Source organism: Pelodiscus sinensis, chromosome 4 (genome assembly GCF_052426305.1).
Source record: "Pelodiscus sinensis isolate ZL-2025 chromosome 4, ASM5242630v1, whole genome shotgun sequence".
NCBI lineage: Eukaryota > Metazoa > Chordata > Testudines > Trionychidae > Pelodiscus > Pelodiscus sinensis.
Window position 1 is genome coordinate 29,066,544 of NC_143055.1, and position 24,708 is coordinate 29,091,251.

The 24,708-nt window shown below is 40.8% G+C and overlaps 1 protein-coding gene across 5 annotated transcripts in view; it reads left to right on the forward strand.

Moving 5' to 3' along the window:
- CC2D2A (coiled-coil and C2 domain containing 2A) overlaps positions 1 to 24,708 on the forward strand; it is a 124,334-nt gene that overhangs the window by 57,524 nt on the left and 42,102 nt on the right. For all 5 annotated transcript variants that reach the window (XM_075930702.2, XM_075930704.2, XM_025178410.3 and 2 more), the window contains 8 exons: positions 388 to 544; positions 1,212 to 1,359; positions 4,642 to 4,780; positions 6,992 to 7,195; positions 8,049 to 8,141; positions 9,947 to 10,038; positions 14,111 to 14,278; positions 22,758 to 22,863. In XM_075930702.2, the coding sequence (XP_075786817.2) occupies positions 388 to 544; positions 1,212 to 1,359; positions 4,642 to 4,780; positions 6,992 to 7,195; positions 8,049 to 8,141; positions 9,947 to 10,038; positions 14,111 to 14,278; positions 22,758 to 22,863 (1,107 nt within the window). The remainder of the gene's footprint in view (positions 1 to 387; positions 545 to 1,211; positions 1,360 to 4,641; positions 4,781 to 6,991; positions 7,196 to 8,048; positions 8,142 to 9,946; positions 10,039 to 14,110; positions 14,279 to 22,757; positions 22,864 to 24,708) is intronic.

Sequence of the window (24,708 nt, forward strand, 5' to 3'; positions counted from 1 at the left end):
CATTTTTTGGGAGCCATGAATTGGATATTTGCACCTTGTCCCCACTTCTCCCCCTCCCTTCCATTGCTTGAAAGGCTGTGAATTAAGGAGGGAAGAGGAGGACTAGGTAAGTGCAGGGTTCCAGTACACAAGAGGCATGCAAGAGGGGAGCAGAAAGAGGGTGCACAGGCCGCAGGTGGAACCCCAATGGTAGTATGCAGCTCATCACTGCCTTAGAAAGTTACTTTGTTCACTACTTAGCCATTGCTTTAAACACTATACATGTGTAAATATTTAAATTCTTACTTATCAGTCTATTCCTCTACCACTTAATCATGTTAACTGCTTTTTTCTCAACACCCAGAATTGAAAGTAACATTTCACTACCTATCTCATTGCTTTTTTCAGATATACGAAACTATGGGACTCAGCAGCACCACTATGTTAGCAGAAGTGTTTATACCTATTCCTGAGACTACAGTTCTCACTGGTAGAGCTCGTACAGAAGAAATAGAGTTTAGCAGCAGCCAGCGTGTGATGTTGGACCATGAAGGAGTTGGGAGCGGTATGGTTTCCTGATTACTCTAGGTGGTGCTTAATTAGAATGTTCAGCTTTTAGATTGATCCCAACATACTACTATTATATGATTTTAGCCACATAAATAAAATATATTTTTCTCTGCTAGACAAATAGAGCAAATGAAGATAAACTAAAGAAAGGAATAGGAAAAGGGGGAATTAAGGTAAAAATAAAAAGTCATTGTGAGTCATATTGTGAAGCCAGGGACTCAAGTTTCAGTGTTTCGCAGCAGAGACTAGAGTAAGGTAAAAGAGCAGGAATGATCTGCATGGAGAGAAAGTCAGTGAGGGAAAGCAAAGTGAAAGATGTGGATGGTGAGCAGAAGAGATTGAGTAAGTTGATGGGCACTGAGCGTGGTGGATACACATAAGGCTGTACAATCATGGTTCCCTGGGGTCTGACTTTTCAGCTCAATGTTTCATTATCATTCAGGAAGGAAACCTCATTCCTCTCACCTTTTGGAAAATTGAAAGCCTTCTTCCAGTGATTCATTGTGCAGTTAGGAAAAAAATTTCTTCCAAGAAAATAGTTGTTGGTGTTAGTAGGTTCTTTTCACAGATGTTGAATTAGTGTTTCATAAATCATAATAGGATACTCCAATTTTGAAACTTATAGAAAAGATAATTTTTTGGTTTTTTTCTCCTGGTTGTAGGTGTGCCATTTTCATTTGAAGCTGATGGCAGTAATAAGATTACTTTAATGACCTCTGGCAAAGTGTCCAATAGTGTTTCCTGGGCAGTTGGAGACAATGGAATACCCTTAATTCCTCTAGCATCCCAGCAGAACATAGGGATTCCAAGGTAATATGCTGCAGTGATATGTTGGGCAATGTAACATATTATGGTATTTAAAAATATTTAAAGAGTGGTTTTTAATAATAAAGATATAACTGTCATATTAATTTTTAAAATACAGCAACTTTTTTTTCCTATGCAGTTTCTCTTAATGCAAAGGACATAGAGATAATAACATTTTAGGTAAATGTTTGGTTTTAACGTTTGGTAACTAGACATAACACTAGAAAAAGAAGTAGCACTTGATGCCTTCATTATTATAATGCTCAAATAGCAAACTAGGTCAGTCTGGTTGTTTTTTCTTCTTGTTTCTTGTGGTAGAGTGTGAAGAGAACATTATTAGTACTCATCGCCAAGAAACACAGCCCCAAATCTAGATTTATACAAAATACATACGTCTACTTTATGTGACATTCTTATCCTGGGTTAAGAGAAACTGAACCATAGGAGTGGTAAAGAGGGTAGCAGAGTATTGTCACTGTTGCTCTTCCTAATTTAATACGTGAAAAATAAACCTGGCTTCAATCCATACTAAATTTACTTTTCCACTGTTCCACATGATCTCTGGAAGCCTGGTAAGTTACAGAATAGGGACGTTAAATATCAGTTAATTGAATAATTGATTAACCTCATGAATTCTTATCGGTTGCTCGACTATTCTGTAGTCCCCAGGAGGGGGGCCAGCAGCCAGTGCACTCTGGCCCCACTCCTGAGGAGCTTCATGCTGCTGCCTTTGTTTCAGAGACAGCATCACAGGGTGCTAGGCGGGAGCTGGTCTGTGACGGGAGCCAGTTTAAAAATCTGTTCCCCTTGGAGACCGGCTTCTTGTTGCTGATACAGAGGCAGCAGCATGGAATTGCAGCAGCCCCTGTCCAGCGACAAGTGTCTAAGTTCCTGGACCCAGTGTAAGCCGAAACTGAGCCAGGAAGTGCATGTCGTCTATATTAATCTATAAGCTTTTGCTTACCAGTTAATCAACTATACTATTACATCCCTATTACAGAAACTGATCCCTGTTCTGTAGAAAAAAATCTCCTTTGTCCTGAGGTTTGCAGACTAGGCATTATGGAGTGCCCCCTCCTAGTAGTAACAGCTTTGGTCTCTTCTATATAATTCCAATCAACTGAACGATGTTCACTATGTATGTCTACACTTGCACCCTAGTTCGAACTAGGGATGCAAATGCAGGCATTCGAAATTGCTAATGAAGTGGGGATTTAAATATCCCGCGCTTCATTAGCATGATCTCGCCGGCGTGCTAGTTCGAATCACAGCTGATTCGAACCAGGAAGTGCGCGCTGGGATGTGTTAGTTTGAACCAAACCCCTTCGTTCGAACTAACGTTACTCCTCAAAATGAGGGGTAACGTTAGTTTGAACCAAGGGGTTTGGTTCGAACTAACGTGGTCCGGAGCGCACTTCCTGGTTTGAATCAGCTGTGATTCGAACTAGCATGCTGGTGAGATCATGCTAATGAAGCGCAGATATTTAAATCCCCGCTTCATTAGCAATTTCGAATGCCTGCATTTGCATCCCTAGATCAAACTAGGGTGCAAGTGTAGACATACCCCAAGGATAAATATGTTCCCCTGACCCTGACATCAGCTTAGAAGTGATATTAGGTGACTTAAAAGAGCATGCTCAGAATTTTCCCTGGAGTTTTTTTTGTTGGGGTTTTTTTTTTTACATGGGAAATAGTTCTTCCCCAATTGATAATCCATTCAGTACTCTGATGCAAACTGCAGCCAAGAAAGACAGTTATTTGAGATTGCTTAACTCATATTTGCTGTATGGTGAGAGGTTGAAAGATCATTGGTAGTATGAGACAAGGGCTCATTTATATAAGCTCTATTATTTCTGTACAATTGTGCAGCAGAGCTTTTTGAAATATGAATGAATGTGATGCTCATGAACAGTGCTGCATTGTGTGAAATTTTTTGTTTGCTCATAGGACGGGTAAGATACATGTAGGTAGGGGTTTTGCTGCAGAACCTTGTTTACAATTTCTTTTCTCTTTAGAGCTGTCCCATTATATTCCCATCAAACAAGCCATCTCACAGGCCTTCTGATCAGGCTTTGATCTCCAAGCCCTTCTTGCCAGACTTTAATTCCTTTTCAGTTTTCCAAGTAAATAAATCAAAACTAAAAACAACATAATGCTTACCTTGCCAGTCTTGAGTTCTGTCTTCAGGGGTTTCTCATCTTCATCTTACTGCCAAGCCTCTTGTCTCTGGCAGTCTCAACAACTCTCATAACCTCCTTTATTGCAGCCAGACTCTCCCTCTCTTTCCCTCTCTCATTGCAGATTCTTGTTGTGATTTATAGAGGAATCACCTGATCCAAACCAGATGTAGCTTGTTCATAATTGGGGCTCACTAGCCCTTAAGGGCAATCACCCTGGTACATTCAGGCAATGCTTTGAAGATGCCCATAGGTATATAAAACTTCTCTTAGGGTATGTCTACACTTGCACCCTATTTTGAAATAGGGATGCAGATGAAGACATTCGAAATTGCAAATGAAGCCGGGATTTAAATATCCCATGCTTCATTTGCATAATCACATTATAGTGCTATTTCAAAATAGTGCTATTTCGAAATAAAACACGCTGTGTAGATGCGTTATTTCGAGAGAAAAATCCTTCTCTCGAAGTAACCCTTATTCCTCATAAATTGAGGTTTAAGGGTTATTTTGAGAAAAGAGTTTTCTCTTGAAATAACGCGTCTATGAAGCGCATTTTATTTCAAAATAGCAATATTTCAAAATAGTGCCATAATGTGATTATGCAAATGAAGCATGGGATATTTAAATCCCGGCTTCATTTGCATTTTCGAATTTCTTCATTGCATCCCTATTTTGAAATAGGTGCAAGTGCAGACATACCTTTAGTGCTAATGAAAGATACCTTTGTTTGTTTCTATCATTCTAAAAGGTAAAATATTTTTAATTCCAAAAACTTTCATAAACTACCATTCTGAAAACTCAAAAGCTTGATTAATTGCATAAAAAAAAACCTTTACAATTTTGTTATGGTAAATTTTACTGTCTTTTTTACAAAAGAAAACATTGTTCTTTTATAGATCATAAATATTTGTATCAAAATAAGTCCTGAAGAGAAAAAAGCAAAAGCTGACCTCCTTTCTTATTGCAATTTTCATATTTTCAGTGGTAGAATTAGCAGTCCAAATATTTTTTCAAAATATTATTCTTTGTTTATTATATAGCACTGATCAAAAATACACGTGTTTTTTAAAATTAGAATCCTTTGGTATCAACTCTGTCATTTCAGTGCTTTAAAAAATATTGATGCCATTGCATCTATTGGCACATCAGGCTTAACTGACATGAAGAAATTAGCCAAGTGGGCAGCAGAAACAAAGTTGGATCCAAATGACCCCAAAAATGCAGATTTGATGCAGTTGATAATGGTAAGAAGGCTTTAATAAAGCCATTTTGTTGAAATCTGGGTTTTGCACATTTTTCTATGTCTTTTTAAAGGAAGTAAAGAAAATAATACTGTTTTAAATACAAAAAGTAGCAGTTCAGTTCTGTTTCTTATGTTTCACGTGACATATTGCATACTCCTAACTTGCTGTTTTTCCATAAATTTAGAATCAGTCACTGAATTAGTGGATTTTAGGATCCTTAAAGTTGTTTAAAATTTAATCTGATACAAATACTTGTTTTTTGTTCCCTAAACATTAAAACACAGATTGAATTCAGTAACTTGAGTTTGTATAACTCTTTCATGCTAACTCTGTCCCTAAAAGCTTAATGTAATTATATTGGTCTCATCGAAAGCCATATATTGCTCTCATTAAAGTCAATGGGAATTTTGCCATTCACTTTTTTAAAAAGGATTAGGTTCTTAGTGATCATAAAACAACACATTCTAGTGTTTGTTTAGCGGTATGAGATCATGAGGTTCATAATTGAAACCAGGGCGAAAGTACACATTTTGGCTCTTTTTAGCTTTGTTTTAGTTTCCCCTCTTGGTCTTTGTTGTTGGATTGCTTAGTGATGACTAGTAAGAATGAGTGGTATCCTTCACCTTTCTCTTTCATTTAGAAAATAATCTCCCAATTGTTTATTTTTTGTTTGTTTGTAAAAGAGTCAGATATTACTGATCCCAGATGCCATTATATTAGGAAGTATGCATGTACTTCTAGAGCCCATAGCCACTGCCAGAAAGGAGCCTAGGCATAAAATGTGTAGAGTTCAAGCCAGTACGACTGGTTCTGTATAATGTTCCTGAGGAGAAAAGAGGACAATCAATCCTTTAGTTTGATTAGTGGATAATTTTTATATCTCATCTTCCGTAGAAAGGTTTATCAAGAAAGGTTTAACTTACCTTAGGTTTTTTTTAAATGTGATGAAGTTAGCAGCATCATGAATTATTTTTTTAAATTTAAAAAAATTTACCTCATCACAATTTTGAAATGCATTCAGATGCTGAGCTGTATTACTCTATGGTCAGACAGGCCTTGTAGCTAGAAATATTGAATAGCAGCTCTCACTGAAAGATCGAACCATTTATAAGAATGGAGAAAATTAAGCATGGTATTTCTAATACATAATACAAATATGAATTTAATATTAGGTACTTGATTTTGAAATGTAAACTTGTTTTGCATGATGTGTTTTCAGTAGAGTTACACTGGTGTGTAACGGAAAGAAAACACAACCATATTTTTAATGTGCATGTCGGACCAAATTGTGAAACCCTTTAGCTTGTGGGGAGCAGTTGTTTACACGAGTAGTCGCACTGGCTAAGATGATACTGCTCAAATGAGAATGAAGTGTTGACAAGCTGTTCTTAGCTACCTCAAGTCTCAATCCTGCAAAGGCTTACATATGTGAATAACTTTATTCATATGAGTAGTTTCAGTGATTTGTAGCAATTGGGATCTTTTTGAACATTAACTTCAGTGTGACTACTCACTTTGGTAAAGTTATGCATATGACTAGGGCCACTCTCTGGCTGCCTAGCTCTGAAGAAAACAGTGAAAACTAAAGGTGTCATTCTATGGTTTTGCCATCCTTACTGCTGAGCTGTTGCTGTCAGGGTACTGCTTTCAGAGCTGCTCTCTGGCCATCAAGCTCTGAAGGCATTGATTGCTGAAGTAGAGGTGGCAATACCACAAGCCCCCTAAAATAACCTTATAATCCCACTGCAGCTCACTTTTGGGGTCAGGACCCTCAATTTGAGAAACACTGGTCTCTCCGAAATCTGTGTAGCATAGGGTAAAAGCACACACAGACCAGTTTTTACAGTCCATGACATGATTTTCATGGCCATGTGTTTGGGGGTGCTACATATAACCATGTCTTTGCAATATTGGAGATTAAATTGTTATGCTTGAAGCATAGTTTTCCTTTATATTTTGGTATATGTATAGCTTCAGTTGTCACTCTTAACAGTTACTACAATATTTCATATTACATTCTTACTAAAAATTAAGAATTATTAAACACTTATTTTAAAATATGAAATATTTCAGTTACGTTTTGGCCTCATACGTTTACAATGAGACTCTTGTCAGTGTATCAGTGAGATTAATGGAATTAGTCAATCTGAAATTATTTTATGGAAATTTTCACTCTGAATTGAACTTTTAATATTTACCTTTGTTATTTAGGTTGCCACTACTGGAGATGGTTGTGTTCCTGGTTTCTTCAGACTGGAGCAATTGCAGCAAGAATTTAATTTTGTTTCCGATGAGGAACTTAACAGATCAAAAAGATTCCGGCTCCTACAACTCAGACACAGAGAGGTGGCAGAGTTCCGTAATTATAAACAAGTCCCTTTACTTGAAAGAGAAATAACTGAAAAACTTTTTGAGGTAGGCAGTTGTCTGAAATTATTTAAATTATGGTATTTAAAGGTCTTTAATAAAATGTTTATTAGTTTTATCTCTAGTGATATTTGATGTGATAAAGTCAGTGTCTCATCATCTTGAGGTCCACATTCTACCCTGACTTCAAATGCATTGACTCCAAAAAGATTATATGGATTGTAAGTCAAAAAGTATTTCACTTTAAACATACCTCATTACCTGAATCTGGAATTTGATTTTATCCTTCCAAAGAAATAGCTGCTGTAACAGACTCTGTAGGAAGAAGATTTAAGTGGAACTGCACTGCAAAACATCAAGAGAGGTTGTGCAAAGTTAATTGAGGCACCGGCTTTATTAACATTTGTTGGACTTTTCGGAGAGGGCCTAAGAAAACAATGCTGCTGAACTGAAGCAAATGTTGGCATATTCCCATTGTAGACATTAAGGGCTCATCTAGACTACGTGGAACAGTCGAAAGAGGATATGCAAATTCAGTGGGAATTTGTAGTTTAGATGTGGCTTTTTTGGCGAACTCCCTCCCCCCCTCCTTTTGTCGAATTTGAGAAACAGTGGTTTATACCAACAAATCAAAGTTCAGCTTCATGACGGAAAGGATAAAAGGAAATTTTCAAAGCTATTTGTTGTAGTTCAAGCCATGTGATTGCTATCTATATTACTTGAATGTGCAACTGAATTGCTACATACTGACTTAAAAATGTACCTCCTAACATCTAACATTGGAGTTGATTTACTTTTGATCCTATGTGGTTATATTAATAAAATGGTTACCTCTTTATGTGACATAAGTACACTAGAAAGGTCATCAAATCACAGTCTTAATTTTTGTATTTACACTTAGAACTATGAGAAAAGGCTCCGTGAAAGGGATATAATTGACAACAAGGATCACCTAGATGCACACAGAGCATTAGTTGCCAAGTATTTCCAGAAGGTGAGAAATGCAAAGAGTGTCAGTATTTCTCTTTCTTGCTAATTAGTTTACTCCTACTTTATTTATTTTTCACCACAGTTTACTTCATTTTTATTAGTTAAAAGTGGCAGATGTAATTCCAAATTACATTTGAAAAATAGATCTAAAGAAGAGTTCTGCCGAGAGAGAGGAAGTTTGTTTATTGACTTAATTCAAAGCTTTTGGAAATAATAGAAATAGAGAGATGTTATATGAAACTGATTATTATTGTATTAATCCTATAAAGCGATTACTGTAATACAAAAGTATGAGGACTTTGTTGGGAAGTGATTTGATGTAAAATTATAGTAAGAAAATAGTAGGACTCAATATTGTAGACTCTCGCAAATAATTAAGATAATTAAGATCATTTTTAAGCTGCAGTTTGAGCCCCTGAGCACCCACAAAGTTGGTGTCTATATCGATCCAGAATCATTAGTCTGAGACAACTACCTAGACTGCTTTTTGAGGAGTGTCAGCCGATGGTCAGGGCAGTGTGTGTGTGTGTGTGTTTCCGAGAAAAGGTTTAACGTCCGTGTCTTTACTGCTAGGACCGGGGTCCCGTCACAGACGGTAGCCAGCAGGCCAACAGACGCCCCTTTATAGGAAGAGCTTATTACACCTCAGATTTTAGCTGCTAGAATGCAAGATTGATTCCTTCGCAGCGGGCAGCCTTAGGGAAAGACTGAGAGGTGCCCCAACGGACCTGTCACCTGTGAGTGACACAGATCCAAACGCCTAAGCTCTTCCTATACCTGTCCCATATGACCGGCTGAAGTTCTTTTAAATTGTGCTTGGTTCTGTTACAGCAACTGGAGGAGTCAGGTTAAAAACTTAAACAGTTACAGGTTTATTAAAAAGACTTATAAAAGCATATGGTTACAATGGTTATTGCTCTCTTTCTTAACTGTTAGCAAATACAGATTTTAAAAATAGTTACAAAGAAAATAAAGATAGAAAATAGAAATAATGGTACCAAGTGACAGCTTAATCTTTAAAGAGCTCTAAGTCTATGTGTACACTTAAGACAAAGGACCACATACAGGTACAATTTTTACCCCTTTCTGTGCCTCTCGACTCCAGCGTGTCAGGCCAGGGCCGGTCTCTCAATTCCTAGGAAAGACGAATACGAGGTGGGCGTCCCCTTGGAACCTCAGGAGATCAAACACCTAACCCGACCAGCAAATAGATGGTAGATTGACACTCAAAGTAAATGTGCTGCTGGACCCATCTTTATACCCCTGGGACCCGTATCCTCTTTCTTATCTTAAGATGCCAAATTGTACTGGTCCGTTTTGTGGCGCCAGTTCTTACAAGCAAGTTTTAAGTTAATTTACACTTGCAAAAGAGATAACTAAATTGTGCGTACTAGACTTTTTTTACTGGGCGAGAGATTCCTCCCCCGCGGACGGCTGTGTGTTTGTATCAATATGGGTTTGAGTCAAGGGCACGCCTTGGCCAGCAATTGGTATATCTCTGTTTACAGCCATTCACGGTCACACAGCCTGGGCCTTCTGCGCTGTGTGCCCTGTATGCTCCAGGCAAGCAAAAATGAATGTTACAGGGGGGTTCCTGTCTGGCTACAAGGAGTCAGTTACTCCTGGACTAGGATAGTATTTTGTGCCAAGGAAGTATCTATGGAAATGGAATCAAGAATCCCTGAACATGCCCCTTCTTTTGATGATGGGGGAGGGCTTAAAAATAACTTTTCAGTTTAATAAATTGAAACACACATATTTTCAGTAATTTTGGATAAGACATACAATTGTGGGTTTTTTCCCCTCCAGGTTAGAGAATCAGTGATAAACCGGTTCCTAATAGCAAAACACCATTTCCTTCTCTCTGACCTGGTAAATGAAGAAGAGGTTCCTAGTCTTGGGTAAGGGAAAAAAGTTTTTAATCATATCTGAAATCATTGAAATAACTAATTTTAAACTATCCCACAATATTTATTAGTGTTGTACTCCCTGGTTATTAATATTTTGAATTTATTATAATGCTATATTATTCTGTAAGCACCATGCTCAAAATACACACGTGTTTAAATAACTGTAACAAAACCATGCATCATAAATGTTTTAAAGGAATAAGCTACTTCCAGTAGTAGTATTAATTCACAGTAATACTTATTTATATTTGTATGCCACCATATTACTTCCATCTCTGATCACATTTGACCTCACTAACTTAAGGAAAGTCCAGCCTATCATGTACTTTAATGACTGATTCTAAGTAAGACCCAAGTGTGGTGTCTTTGGTGGTTCAAAATGCAGCACTCTTTCCACTGAATCAGTGCTGAGCATATGTATCAACACAGTGTTGGTGGGGACTGTGAGACTGGAATCACAATGTTTCAGGTGAAATCTAAATCTGTTTATACCATGGGGATTGGAGTATCATCACCATAGTTTCTAATTGCTAAATCCTGTAAATTAGATTCACTTCATATTTTCTTTAGAATATCTCATAAGGAATTCTGCTCTTCACCTCTCCAAGGTTCTAGGAGGCATGGGTTGCTTCATAATGCATCTTTGTGCATTAGTGGGTGTGTGGGTGGTTTATGTGTGAGTGTGTGTTAGTAGTCTATAATATAATCATATGATTTTGGTATTCCTTTAATGGCTTCCCAGAGTATATTATGCACATCTCATTACTCTGTCCAGTCCAGCACCCATGTCAGCTTGATGCTCCCTTTTATCTCCTTTCCTAAAATCATCTCTCTTTGTTCTGATCCCAGTGCTTGGAATGCCTTCCCCAGCCTTGTTTATTGCAGTCTTCCTCATCTTCTTTTCTTCCTCATCTTCCCTCCTAAAATGTCACTTCAGTCCTCATACATACAAGAAATGTCAGGGGGAAAGAAAAGTTATCAAAAAACAAAACAAACAAATAAGAAATACTAAACCATATTAGCATTGTCCCTTGCATGCTTTCTGTCTACTTCATCTTCCCTTAATTCAGTTATGATCCTCACATGTTCTGTCATGCTTAATTTACATGATACGTTCTTTAGGGCTGGAAACCAGTTTTTATTTATTTTGTGAGGCAGGAGGTGGTGAGTTATATGGATCTATGGTGCCTGAACTCTAGGAGTATTCCTGGCTGGGGCCCAACTCCAGCAAAGTTTGTGGCTGGGTCTCTCTCCTGGCCCCACCTGCTGCTCCTGCTCACCTTGCCCAGTGCATTTCTGAGCCCCACCTGCTGTCTCTGAATGATTTAAAAAAGTCTGGGGCTTCCATGTCCATTATCTGCATGTCCTTGTGGCCCCAGGTGTGTGGGGGGTGTCTCCACATGCTGCCCCTACCCTGAGTGTCCCTCCAGGCAATGGGAGCTGCAGGGGCGGTTCCTGCCAGCAGCAGGGCACAGACATCCCACAGCCCCTCACGTAGGAGCTGCTGCCAGAAGTTGACCCAGGTTAGTGCCACGCTTCCTCTTACCCCCACTCTTCCTCCCAGAACCTGTATCACCCCCTCCCGCATCCAACCACTTCCCCCTCACCTTCTTCTGCCCCCAAACTCCCTCTCTCACTGCCACCTCCTCCTCCACATCTTTCCTGCCTCCAAATTTCCTCCCAGAGCCTGCACTCTCTCTTACACCCCAATCTCCTGCCCCATACCAGAATCTGCACCCAGTACCCAAACTTCATTCCAGAGCCTGAACCCCTTTCCCCTCCCCCCAACTTCCACTCTCAGAACTTTAGACAGGTGTGGAGGAAGGACATTAACCCATTTTGGGCACCTCCAGAATTTCTATAAACCTGCTGCTCCTGTTGAGAGGTAGCTATCATGTTGTAATGTGCTTGAAAAACAGTAATGACTACGCATCTACATGTGCATGTATAAGTATAGATACTGAGTCCTTTTTAGATAAAAGGAGATGTATATGTAAATGAACTTAATGTTCTTATGATCTTGATCTTAGAATTAATGTTTGAAACAGAGACAAGGAAAAAAACTAATTTTGAAAAAGTTGCTGTTTAGACTTCTAACATTTCTTGCTTCACGATTCTGTGGCATCTTGAGAAAAGAGCAAGCAGACTAGGGGAGGAAAGAGAATGGTAAAAGAGGATGTGCCACGCATAGACTGGAGAAAAGATACCAGGAGATGCCATGCAGATAGTGTGAAACCATTGTTAAAAGTTCATTTTTATTTACCCTGTGCCTTACAGATATCTTCATACCTTGTTGCTGGGGACCTTCCCAAAGTCTCTTTACTTCTGCTCAAACATGTTTTCGTGTTTGAAGTCTCTTCTCTTTTCTTGCCAGACTATTATATATGCATTTATTTGTTGCTATTTTGTGACTGACTTTTTGTACTATGTTTCCATACCTCTTATATTTCAAGTCTTTCTCTGCATTGCCAACACATAAATTACATTAACCTAATGTTTGCTTTAAATTTTTTTAAGCAGATAGGTAATAAATGACAATTGCATTTTGTTGCTACTAGAAAATTTTATTTACTGCAGTATTGTTCCCTTATGATATGGCTTAATTTTTGATTTAACAGTATAAACCTAAACAGTCCCATCTGCTGGCATTGCAGAGACTTGCTACCTTTCACAGAAAGACAATTCTTTTTGTTCAGTATTTTCATGTTGCAGAATGAGAAACAATAGTTATAATTATTTTCGCAGTTTGTTTAAAGTGCAATTAGCTTGACTTGCATAACTTTCCACATGGTTAATGGGACGTTGTTTGCAAATCAGATTATATTACAGATTGGTCTTCCCTGTTTTGGCATCCTCAGGATCTGACCAGTCCCGAACGAGGGAGTTTGCCAGACCAGGAGAGGTCAATGGTGGTCCCTCTGCTACTGGCAGCTGTGCTCTGCACCCTGCTGCTGGCCCCCTGCCGGGCTCCACTATCTGTCACCGGCCCCATCTGGGCTCTGTTGCCCTCTGGCCCTTGCCCTGACTAGCAGCCAGCTCCCTGCCCCTAGCCTCTTCCAGGCTCCACTGCCCCCTGGCCTGAGCCAAGCTCTGCTGCTGACTGCCAGCCTCCCTACCATTGGGCCCAGCCAGGCTCCACTGTCAGCTTGTGTTCTCTAGCTGCTGAGCTCTGCTCCCAGCTGCCAGTCCCTGGCTCTTTGGACTCCACTCACAGCCCGCATGGCTCTCTGATCCGGCCACATTTATGATACTGCTGTTCTGTTTTTTCTCCTTGAGTGCTCCAACCCCAGAGCACCCACTGGATCCCCAACAATGCCGAATCCGGATGTTACTGGACCAGTGTGTCTTAAACTAGAGAGGTCTAATCTGTATTAATATATTTAAAACATGCACAGTACTCTGGAACATGAGTCTGTTAAATATGTTTAGTACATTTTCTTACTTTTTAAAATAATCTTTTTGTACTGTTTTTACAAGAATAATGAGAAGTTGATCTTGATTGGCAGTTGCTTTTTAAAATTGGTTCTGGAATGCTTTCTATAATTAAAATATGTTCAGTTAGTATCATTAATGTATGCTTTTGCACACATCTGTTTTTTACTGTTTTCCTGTTTTTCTTTTTGTTCTGCTTTGCCTTGTGTTATAAGTTCTGATGGCCCGGGGTATGTCATGGCACATTAATTTCTGTTTCCTCTTTGTAGCCTACTGTTTGTCATAGATAGTTCTGAACTTAGACTTTTTTGGTTTATTACATAATTGGATGATATTATCTAATAGACACCTTTCTATATAATTATAATAGAGTCGATTCATATTGAAGTTTTAAAATTAACTTTATTTCATGTTCTCAGTTTTTATATAATCTTTCACTATATAATGATTTAAAATATAAACTACAAAGTGCTACTTCTGTCCTAATAAACAAGCATGTTTCCCAAGAAATGATACCAAGAATATATATTTTTCTTTCTTGTAAGTGCATAGTTTTGTGTATGTGTCAAGAGAGAATTAGAACTCTGGATTCTGTGTAGAAGGGACTAAAACTCTGTTTTATTATTTCTAGTATTTTAGGGCTCAGTCTTTTTAAACTAGCAGAAGCAAAGCGACCATTAAAGCCAAGAAGAAAGGAGAGAAAGAAAGTTACAGCACAGAATCTGTCAGATGGAGACATAAATCTTTTAGTGAATATCATCAGAGCTCATGATATTCCAGTGAGAAAACCTGTTTTAAGGTATGAAACTTTTCAATGGCATCTAGCGGGAAATGTTCTTTCTCTATCTAGTGGCTCTTTCGTTGTCTTTTAAAAAATATTTTTCATACTATAGGCTACATTTTCAAATTGGCTATGTAAATTGGTTATGTGAAATTGCATGAAAAGCTGTGTGTTTAAATCCTTGTTCTTCTTCAAGGAGTGTCCCTGTTGGCGCTCCACTGTAGGTGTCTTGGTGCCCTTGTACTTATAATTGGAACTTTTTAGCAGCAGTATTCTGGGTGTTGGCGCACATATACAGTGCCACTCAGGCAGTAGCGAGTGTGCTGACGCACCCAAATTGTCAATCAGCCTTCAGTTCCTTCTCAACCATCTCATAGATGGTCGGAACCTAGCAGTGCTCCGTTCTTCCTTATAGATAAGATTGTTATCAGAGTAGTTCGTTGTTACAGGTTTTCCCCCAAGTTAATTTGGGTGCTTTTTTCCATCCCTTCTCCTATTTAAACAAACAAACAAACAAAAAAGCCCCCCACCCTCCTTATTCCTTTCCTAGTTAGTGGATTAGTAATGCCAGTCTCTCCTGGGTTCAAGAAGAACCTTACTTGTATGATGTCCACCCCAGTATCGGATGGATATTCCCAATGTATTAGATGCTTAGGACAAGAGTATTCCCCACACAGCTTCCACCATTGCAAGAAGCTATCCTTCAGGTCCCTAAAGGCCAGGGATCTGCAACTTAAGCTTTTGACTATGGAAAAGAGACCAGTGTTGGAGCCAGTGTCGCAAGTCTCTCCACCCTGAATGTCCCCCACAGCTGTTTTGGACCAAGGGATGTCAGCATTGCAGGAACCACCAGCTCAGATGACCTCAAAGAGAAAGCACTCCTCTCCTACAACTGAGAGAGCTACCAAAAAGGTATCCCCTCAATAGAAGCCTTCATTGGCACCAAAGGTACATGCTTCAGGGTATGCACAGGTTCCGGGCACGTCCAACATGGACATGTCTTGAGGGGTGGTGCTGACTAAGGAAGTACACCCTGGAGTCCCAGCACTGAAGCTGAAAAAGACCGCACCTGCACTACCAGTACCAACAACATTGGTACCAGGGCAAGTGGCACCAAAACTGGCACACCACTCTGAAGCTAAGGGATGCTTGGATCCATTTGCACAAACCCTGTATAAGATGGTACCGGGGCCACATACCGACACCTCTCCGGTATCGGCTCGCCGTGACATTTCCATACTGCAGCATACGAAGGCGACCCCACCATTGATACCGGTTTTTCCTTCATGCACCTATTGAACACATAACAGGCATTCACAGTCACGTTGGTACTGGGAACTCCATACCTTGGCACTGATGCCACACCTACCCTCAGGACTAAGCAGGGTTGCTACATCCTCCAGTTCAGCTCCACCCATTTCAAGTGAGGACAAAGACAACAAGGAAATCTTTTTCTCTCCTCGCCACTCTTCACCCAAACCTACCTTTCATTTACAGCAGCCAGCAACATTAGGGCCAAACCCAGATGTGGCCGCCTTTTCCAAGTTCCTACCCATACCTTTCCCTGAGTCATGGGAAGGATGGGATCTTTGGGCCATGGTAGAGCCCAGATGGCAGCACCTCAGGCTACCCCACAGAGCAAACCACGGTGGTTCCAAAGCCTCTGGTGTCTATAATGCCTTTTAATTACATCCAGTACTTACATTATGCCCCTTGTAGTTATATTAAAGAAGATGATATAAATTAAATGTATTAAAAGAGATTTCAAGTAGTCTTTTCTAAAAGCCATTAGTAGTTATTATATGCACAATAGAACCAGAGTTTTGCAAACTAATTGGGAATTAAGTTCATAAAATCAAAAAGTTTATAAAATTTATCATCTCAAAATCATAGTAGGTAAAAGGCAAAAACTGCAGTATGATGCCCTCTATTGCTTTCTTCTTGTCCTTCAAACTAATGCAAAGCAATTTCCACCACAATGAAAGCATCAGAATGCAAAGGCATGTCAACTTGTAAATTTTGTTATGTAATTTCCACTGGTTTCTGCTTTTCTGGGAGAATGGTTAGTACAGCTGCTTGTTCATGAAATCAATCCTTGTTGAATTGAGGTTCTACTGGACCTTCATATTTGCTCTTACTCAGAGGTGGGAAATAATTTTTGATGGGGGTGCACTCCAAGAATTTGATAAAGTCTTCCATGGTATTAATGGAAAAGGCATGGCGCGTGGGATGGAGGTTGTGTGCAGAAGGGAGCTTGGAGTAAGCGATTGGGGTTCAGGAGGGGGCGTGAGATCTGGAAAGGAGTTTAGGTGAAGTATGGGGTTGTGACCTGGGGCAGAGTACTGGAGTGTACGAGGGGATGCAGGGGTTTGGGTTGTGACCTAGGGCAGGGGATTGGGGTGCTGGTTCTTGAGGGGAGTCGGGGTGCAGAAGGGAGCTGTCACACGGCTATAGGGAGGACATTGTCCTAAGTGTGGTGGGGTGGTCCACCTTGCTTCCATCACACTTATCCCCACCCTTTATCTTCCTAGCCTGTGCCTCTGTTCCTGCCCCCAAAGTCTGTCTGCTCCTTCCCTCTAGTCCTCTCGTAGGAATCCTATAGACAGGGCAGCATAATTCAATAGTCACTACATGACCCAAAGATCACAGTCTATAATTCGCCTCTATTGGCAGGGTAGTATTGTTCAATAGTCCACACATGACCCAATGGTCACAGTCTGTTTGTGGAGGAGTAGATAGGGGAAAGGTTTATATCCCCCTGCAGGGGAGTCCAGGCCCTCCCCCTCCACTGGACCCTCCAACCCAGGGCCTTGTTAGTGGCTTACTCTCGCCACTGAGTCAGCAAGGAAATCCTAACTACAACATGCTGACTCCTTGACAGTGGCTCACTCACTTGGTAGCCATTGCTGCTCCTGGGTTGCTTACTGCTTCCCCAGGTCTCGGTTCACTGGTGAATCTCTGTTTTGCCACCTTTCTCTGCATTCTGGCTACTTCCCCTTATTTCCCAAATCCAGCATGGTGTCTAGAGGTGTCTGGTCTCCAGCCTGGGTTGCAGCGTCCCAGCCTTTAGGTAGTTGCTGGGGCTTGCAGGCTTAGCACGTCTTCTCCCTCCATGTGCCAGCCCCAACTGAGCTGAGCTGTTCCCTTTTTATAGCACTGCAGCCAGAGCATGCCCAGCAAGGTACAGGGGGTGTGGCCTCCTCTGCTCTCAGGGCTGAGTTAACCTGCTCCTGCTCAATGCTGGGGGAGTATGCCCCATCATAGGGGGCCAGAGGGTTTGGATTATGCGGGGTAGGGGACAGAAGTGGGAAGGCAGAGGGTTGAATAGAGGGAAGGGCTGAGGTGCCAGAGGCGGGCTCTGTCCAGGAGACACCTCCCGGTCAGCAGCCCAGGAGGTTCCTTGCTTTCCGTGCTCCAGCAGGCTGCTCAGAGCTGTGTGTGTTAGTAAACAGCTGCAAGCCCGAGGGAAGGGGGAATGCCTCCAGGTAGGAAGTTCTCTTCCATTATGGAGCATCTAACTTACACAGGTTCACTATCCTTACAACTTTCTTTTCTAGTTAGTTTTACTGATTAAATATAGTCAATCTGTGAATGCATAACAAATACCAAAAATAATTTTACAAAAAAAACCCAACTTCTGTACAGTTAAATACATATTTAATAAATTGAGGATTAATATTCAGTGGGTCTTCAAGTCCTGGTCTCTATCGCTATTTCACTGTGGGTATTTATGTGCTCTTTAAGCCTGAAGTTGCCAAAATTCTTGAAAGTAGTGTCCATTGATCCATACATGTGCCTTCACTGGCCTTGTGCACCCAACTGAGAAGATAAAGGGCTGACCGTCTAATTGCGTTTCTGTTTCCTACTTACGACCATATAGTTTGGGCCAGAACCTCTAGTGTCTTAAGCTTTGTCTTTTATTCTTCAATCTTTAAATACATGTATAGATTTTTAAAAAATATTTATAGGATTTTATCCTGTAGTTTTTAGCTACATTTTATTCAGTAGTTAAGATTACATATATCAGGGAATTCACTGGCTCCCTTTTCCCCCACTATAAATACTGGACTGTGCCCAAGATGTTGGTCTTCAAAATCTATACTTCTTGCAAATGTTTCTTCACAATCAGCGATGATCATTAGTGCAGACTGTACTGTCTTGGGGAAGCTTACTTTGTGGCAAAAATAAAAGTGCTGTATTTGCCACTCTTTACCTAGTCTTACTGAGGAGGGATGAGAACTTGGCTTTAACAAGCATACAATGGAGAAAGTCATGAGGTCTCAGTCAGCCCCAGGTCATAGAACCACGCTGTGCTCAGCCTGGCTCAGCAAGGAGTGTACCTTCTACTGTGAGATTCAGCTTAGGAAAGAGGAAATGTAATCTCACAGACGCTGTATTTGGGGTCTTGTCAGGAGGGCAGAGAACATTCCTAAAAACATCAAAGAACTTAGATACATCAAATTTTTCTTCACAATCTTTAGGATAAGGATGTAGAATGTTCTAAGACTCAGGATCATGACATAAAAGCTCACAAATCCCGGGTTCTGTTGGTACCAGGCTTAAACAACAATGCCTTTGGTACCAACTAACTCTTAATGGGAACTGATAAAAGGCAATCATTGAGCACCTCAACCACCAACAGTACAGCTCTGCCTCACCCAACTGTGGCATAAACTGTAACTGCTTTGGCTCCCTCAGTTTAGGTGGACAAGACCGTTTGTACTCTAGGAAGAGCAAAGGCTTACACTCTGCCTGATGACGTTTTTGCTGTCCTGGATCTCCAGTCCCTGTCACAATTAGCTCCTTCCTTCACAAGGGAGGTCCAGACTCCACTAAGATGCATCTTCTGGGAGGAAGAGTCTGTCTCGCATTCCATTGTCCAGCCAGGGCTTCCCTCCTGGATAGCCATTAGTAATGCTGACGACTATGGATGTGGAATAAGTGTTTTATTTGTGAGGGCATTCTCAACCACCCAATGAACCCTATGATTCCTCCTTTGAAGCATAATTTCCCAGAGAGGGGACATAGACATGTCTGGAATTAACCTCCACCTTAGCACCTGCCTGTGAACTGTTAGTATGCTGTGTCATGGGGCCCTCCACTTCAACCTTTGACCTGTCTTACTGGCTATACTAGAGACCATGGAATTTGTACTACCCTGTAAAGTTGAATTGCTATTGGCTAAGATGGTCAGGTGTGCGTATCCCTAAACTTCTGACTGCCATCAGCTGTGTTTGGACAACAGGGTACGGGTCTCTTGCTAAATCATTCTGTTCTATTAATTTCTTGTAATGCATCTGGCATGAATCCAAACCCAGCCCCCAGATGAATGGTATTTTGGCGAGATTTTGAGTGCTACAATCTAGTAACTCCAGCACCTGCTGATTCCCACATACTCCTAGCCCTCTCTCTACATCTGGAATGCAATAACAACGGACAAATGAGTACTAAATATTCATTCTGGCCATGCAATTTAATTTTATCAGCTCATCGCCCCTTTTGAGGGGCCAATCTCGTGAGGAGATTTTAAATAAGGAATAGAATCATTCTTATAATGAGGAGCAACAGACCTGGTATCTGTTTAGTACCAAAGAAAGAATTTTTTTACTAAATTTACTTCCTAGTACCCAGGAAAAAAAAAAGCATCTGATGACCTATCTTTAATCCCCCCCATCTCAGCCTCTTTATTCACAAATTGAAATTTTGCATGGCTACACTGGTATCTATAGTCCCATATCTAGAAAAGGGCTTGTTGTTTACAACTTTTGGTATGAAGGACATGTACTTTCACAAGGGCATTCACCCCACTCACAGACATTTGCTCATACTTATGGTAGGCTTCAACTATTTTCAATATAGAAAGTTCCCGTTCAGCCTTGCATCTACCCCACTGTCTTTAACAGTGTCTTTTTGGTAGCATCAGAGGTTGTGGCTTCACTATATTCCCCAAAACAAAGATCGGTTTATTGCTACAAAGCACATCAAGAATCCTAAGATTCTACTTTACCAGTGCTTCGGTTAGCACTTCTGTCATGTATGGGAACTGCAAAGGAGAGCCTAACTTACCTGGAGAGCGAGGAAAGGATTAAGCTAACCTTAAGCTATTCTGCACCTATGGGAGGAGGATGGGCATTGAGCCTTTGAAATGCAGTTAAAGAATTTCAAATGAGGAGAAGCAGTCTCCTTTGTTGGAGAGAGAGGGGAAACTTCTCCAGGCTCAGAGGGAAGAAATGAACTCTCCCCAAAACAGATCCCCTGGATTCATCAGAATGCGTGAGTAGGAAAAAGTTTAGGTAATCCATCAGGTTTATTGTTTTCCTTGTTTGGGATTTGGAAATTATGTCTGAGCTGGTTAATTATCTTTTGTTTTTCTCTCTTGTAACCAAGAATTAATCCCAAGAGAATCCCGGAGTTTTGTTTCAATTCAAGGCAGTTTAACACCAAGTCATTTACTATGGTTGCAATGATAGTCTTTTTTTTAATAATAAGAGTTTTCTTTTTTTGTTCTGTTAACCGGTATTAGTTGATTTTTTGTGTTCTTAAACTTAAGTGCCTGGTTGCAGACATGTTACTGGAGAGCAAGCACAGGTACATTGTTCTCTGCAAGAGTGCTTTTTTTGTTTGTTTTCCAACTCCTTGGGGAAAGGAGGTTGGAGGTTTTGCCCTCAGAGAAGAGATTCCAAGTGATTTGGGTACAATCCAAGTGAAAGGAGGTACGCTTTGTACACTTGGTGATGTCAATGCCAAATGGATTTTAGGGGAACTGGAATCAGTAAACTTTTTTTTTTAAACTCTGGGAACTACAGGGACAGGATCTGACAGTGGTTTTATTTTACTAGCTGGCCTCCATTACCTACACTCGAAGCACCAGGTTGTAGAATTCAGCTGTGACAGCTTCTCACTAATTCTCCCTTCGAAACACTGCATGTTTCGTGTGTCTCCTATCCATAAATATTGAATTTCTGATAGCCATCACCTGAACTAGGAGGATAAATGAGCGCAGAGTGGATCCTCTTTACACCATATTTAATAAAGGCAAAGTTTCATTGTTTTTACATCCTAAGTTCACTCCCATAGTAGCCACAGAGTTTCACCTGAACCAGTTAGTCTATTTGCATGTATCTGAAGAAGAGAGTAGAGATATGCAGCAAACCTTAGCCTTTTTCCTGCAAAGGTCAGGGCCAATAAGAAAATCTAGATTGTTTATCATTTCAGCAGAAAGAGTTCAAGGTTAAGCTATGTGCTTTCAGAGAATGAATTTTGTGCTCTATCTTACTCTTTCAGCCATGTAATCTTTTCCCCCTTTGTGGTATTGAGAGCTCATTCTACAAAAGAAAAAGTGGTATCAGTGCTATCACTTCAAGAAGTACCTCTACTTGACATTTTCAAAGCTGCTACGTAAAATTATTTCTGCATGTTTAAGACATTATGCTTCAGTACAGAACTCTTCTGCTGATGCAGCCTTTGGGATGCCAGTCCTTCAGTCAGCTCTGCAGTCACCCACATTGGAATACACATAAGGAACAGCGCTTTAAAGAGAAGAGAAAGTTACTTTGCTTGTAGTAATTGGAGGTTCTTCAGGATGTGTGGTCTCTAACTATATTTCCCTGCCTGCCTGCCTTCCTTTCTGCTTCAGATAATGGTGGAATTCCTGATAGATAAGGAATTGGAGAGGTGGATGTTCTACTATGTCCTTTATCTCCTCAATTGGAGCATGAGGAGAGTGAGGGAGCATATGCCAGCCAGTGGATACTACTTTGAAGAATTCTCTGACTGGGTACATGGATCACATGTGTAACCATAGTGAAATACAGTAAAACTCCATTGGTCCGGCATCCAATGCTCTGGCATTTCTGATGGTCCGGCACCATCAGGAACCCGGTAGTGCTCCGGCTGCCGGACAATTGGAGCTGCTCTGCACCCGGCTTCCCCAATTCAGCCGCTGCTGAAACTGACCAGCAGCTGAATCAGGGAAGCCGGGATCAGAGCAGCTAGGGTGCTGCCGGGTTGGTCCCATAGCGCCACCCCTCGGGGCTGCGGGACCAACCCGGCAGCACCGCAGCTGCTCTGTCCCAGGCATCCCCAAGAGCAGCTGGGGTGCTGCCGGGTTGGTCTCGCAGCGCCGAGGGGTGGTGCTACCGGACCAACCTGGCAACACCCCAGCTGCTCTATCCCAGGCATCCCCAATAGAGCCGCTGCTGAAACTGACCAGCAGCGGCTGAATCGGGGACGCCTGGGGAAGAGCCGGACTATCGGAAGGGGGGGCTATGAGGGGTCTGGAGTGGCATCCCCATCCCAGACCCCTCATAACCCCCCCCCCTTCCGATAGTCCACCATATTTTATAATCCGGCACCCTCTGGGTCCTAAAGGTGCCGGATTATGGGAAGTTTACTGTACATACAAAAATCATACATCTTGAATAATCTCCAATTACTATAAAGTAAGTAATTTTTCTCTTTCATGTTCTCTGTCACAGTTATATATTTTCCTTTCTAGCAAGCTTCAGCAGCCATCCAGATCTTCAAGGTCCTTTAATGAGATGTTTGCAGCTTCTCCATCACTTCAGAGCCCAACCCATAGTGTTGATTGGGCTTTCAACCAGGTACAGTATAATATTAACATATATTGAATGGTATTTTGGTCATATGGGGCTGTGTTTCTTTTTCTTCTATGTAGTCACATTGACTAGTTATCTAGTATTATCAGAATCATAGAATACTAGAATTGGAAGGGACCTTGAGAAGTCATCAGGTCTCCAGTCCCCTGCACTCTCAGCAGGACCAAGCACCATCTAGGTTAGTGGTTCCCAACCATTTTTATACCGTGGACCAACAAACTCATTAAAAACCATTGGCAGACTGTCTCTGAAATATTTTCATATTCCTCATGGTAATTAATTTATTTGCATATTTGTGTATTAAATGTGGTAATTTTAGCCCATAGTATAGCAGGCAAATCAAGGGAGGGGGGACATGATGTTTAACAAGAATTTGAAAAACTGCTGCACACACATATTTTAAAAAACAAATAAAATTATTACTAATACTTGTTAAAGAGTATTCTCCAGTCTAATTCTGGTGCAACTGAGGCAGTATTAACAGGTCTGACAGTGCTGATGCATTTTGCACATTAATACTTTGCTAGGCACTTAATAATGCATTATAATAATGTGCATACAATGGAGAATTCACAACCTCCATAAGCAATTTATTCCAGTGTTTAGCCACCCTGACGGGAAGTTTTTCCTAATGCCCAACCTAAACTTCCCTTTCTGCAATTTAAGTTAATTGAAGTTGAAATTTGAGACTAAATTTTCGATAGCATTTCGGAGCCAAATTTAGTATCCTAAAGGGAGAGGATGGAGGCCCACTGTTTTTGCATGTGCCCTTTTTTAGAAACACTATCCTGTCCTGATTTTTTTTTAAATGTTGTGCTGTTCCTTTCATGCTTTTGAATACTAGAGAAATTCTTCTTTTGCACATTTTAAAAATAATATGAGAGTATGTCTACACTGCCACCCTAGTTCGAGCTAGGGTGACTAATGTAGGCATTCAAAGTTGCAAATGAAGCCCAGGATTTAAATATCCCGGGCTTCATTTGCATGTTCCTGGGCGCCGCCGTTTTTAAATGCCCCGTAGTTCAAACTACCTGCACACGGCTTCCTTGCAAGAGGAATAACGGTAGTTCGAATTAGGAGCTTTAATTCGAACTGCCTAGTCCGTGCCGCGTGTAGCCATGGGCAGGTAGTTCAAACTAGAGGGCATTTAAAAATAGCGGCGCCCGGGAACATGCTAATGAAGCCCGGGATATTTAAATCCCGGGCTTCATTTGCAAGTTCGAATGCCTACATTAGCCACCCTAGTTCGAACTAGAGTTGCAGTGTAGACATACCCTTAGGCTTTTGCTATTTCTAATTTGAAATTAATTTAACTGAAACAGAAGAAAAGCCAGATACAGAGTGAAATGTAATAGAATCAACAAGTTTTATTCCTAAGACAAAAATTAACATCTTTCAATTAGAATATGTGACTCTATCTGCTGTTTTAATTTGCTGATTCAGGTAACTAGCAGTCTTTGGATGTGTCTAGACTACAGGGTTTTGTCAACAAAAGTGGACTTTTGTCAACAAAACTATACCTGCGTGTACACTGCTGCTGAGTTCTGTTGACATAACAGCAGTTTTGTCGACGGCTGTAAACCTCATTCTATGAGGAATAACGCCTTTTGTTGACAGAGTTCTCTCGACAGAAGGCGTTATTGCATCTACACTGTCCTTTGTGTCTACACTGTCATGTCGACAAAGCGGCTTGCTTTGTCGACAGAACTGGATGTAGTCTAGACGCTCTTTGTCGACAGAAGCTTTGTTGACAGTGTCTGTCGACAAAACTTCTGTCGACAAAAGGCTGTAGTCTAGACGTACCCTTTGCTTGTTGTTAAATTTGAACCT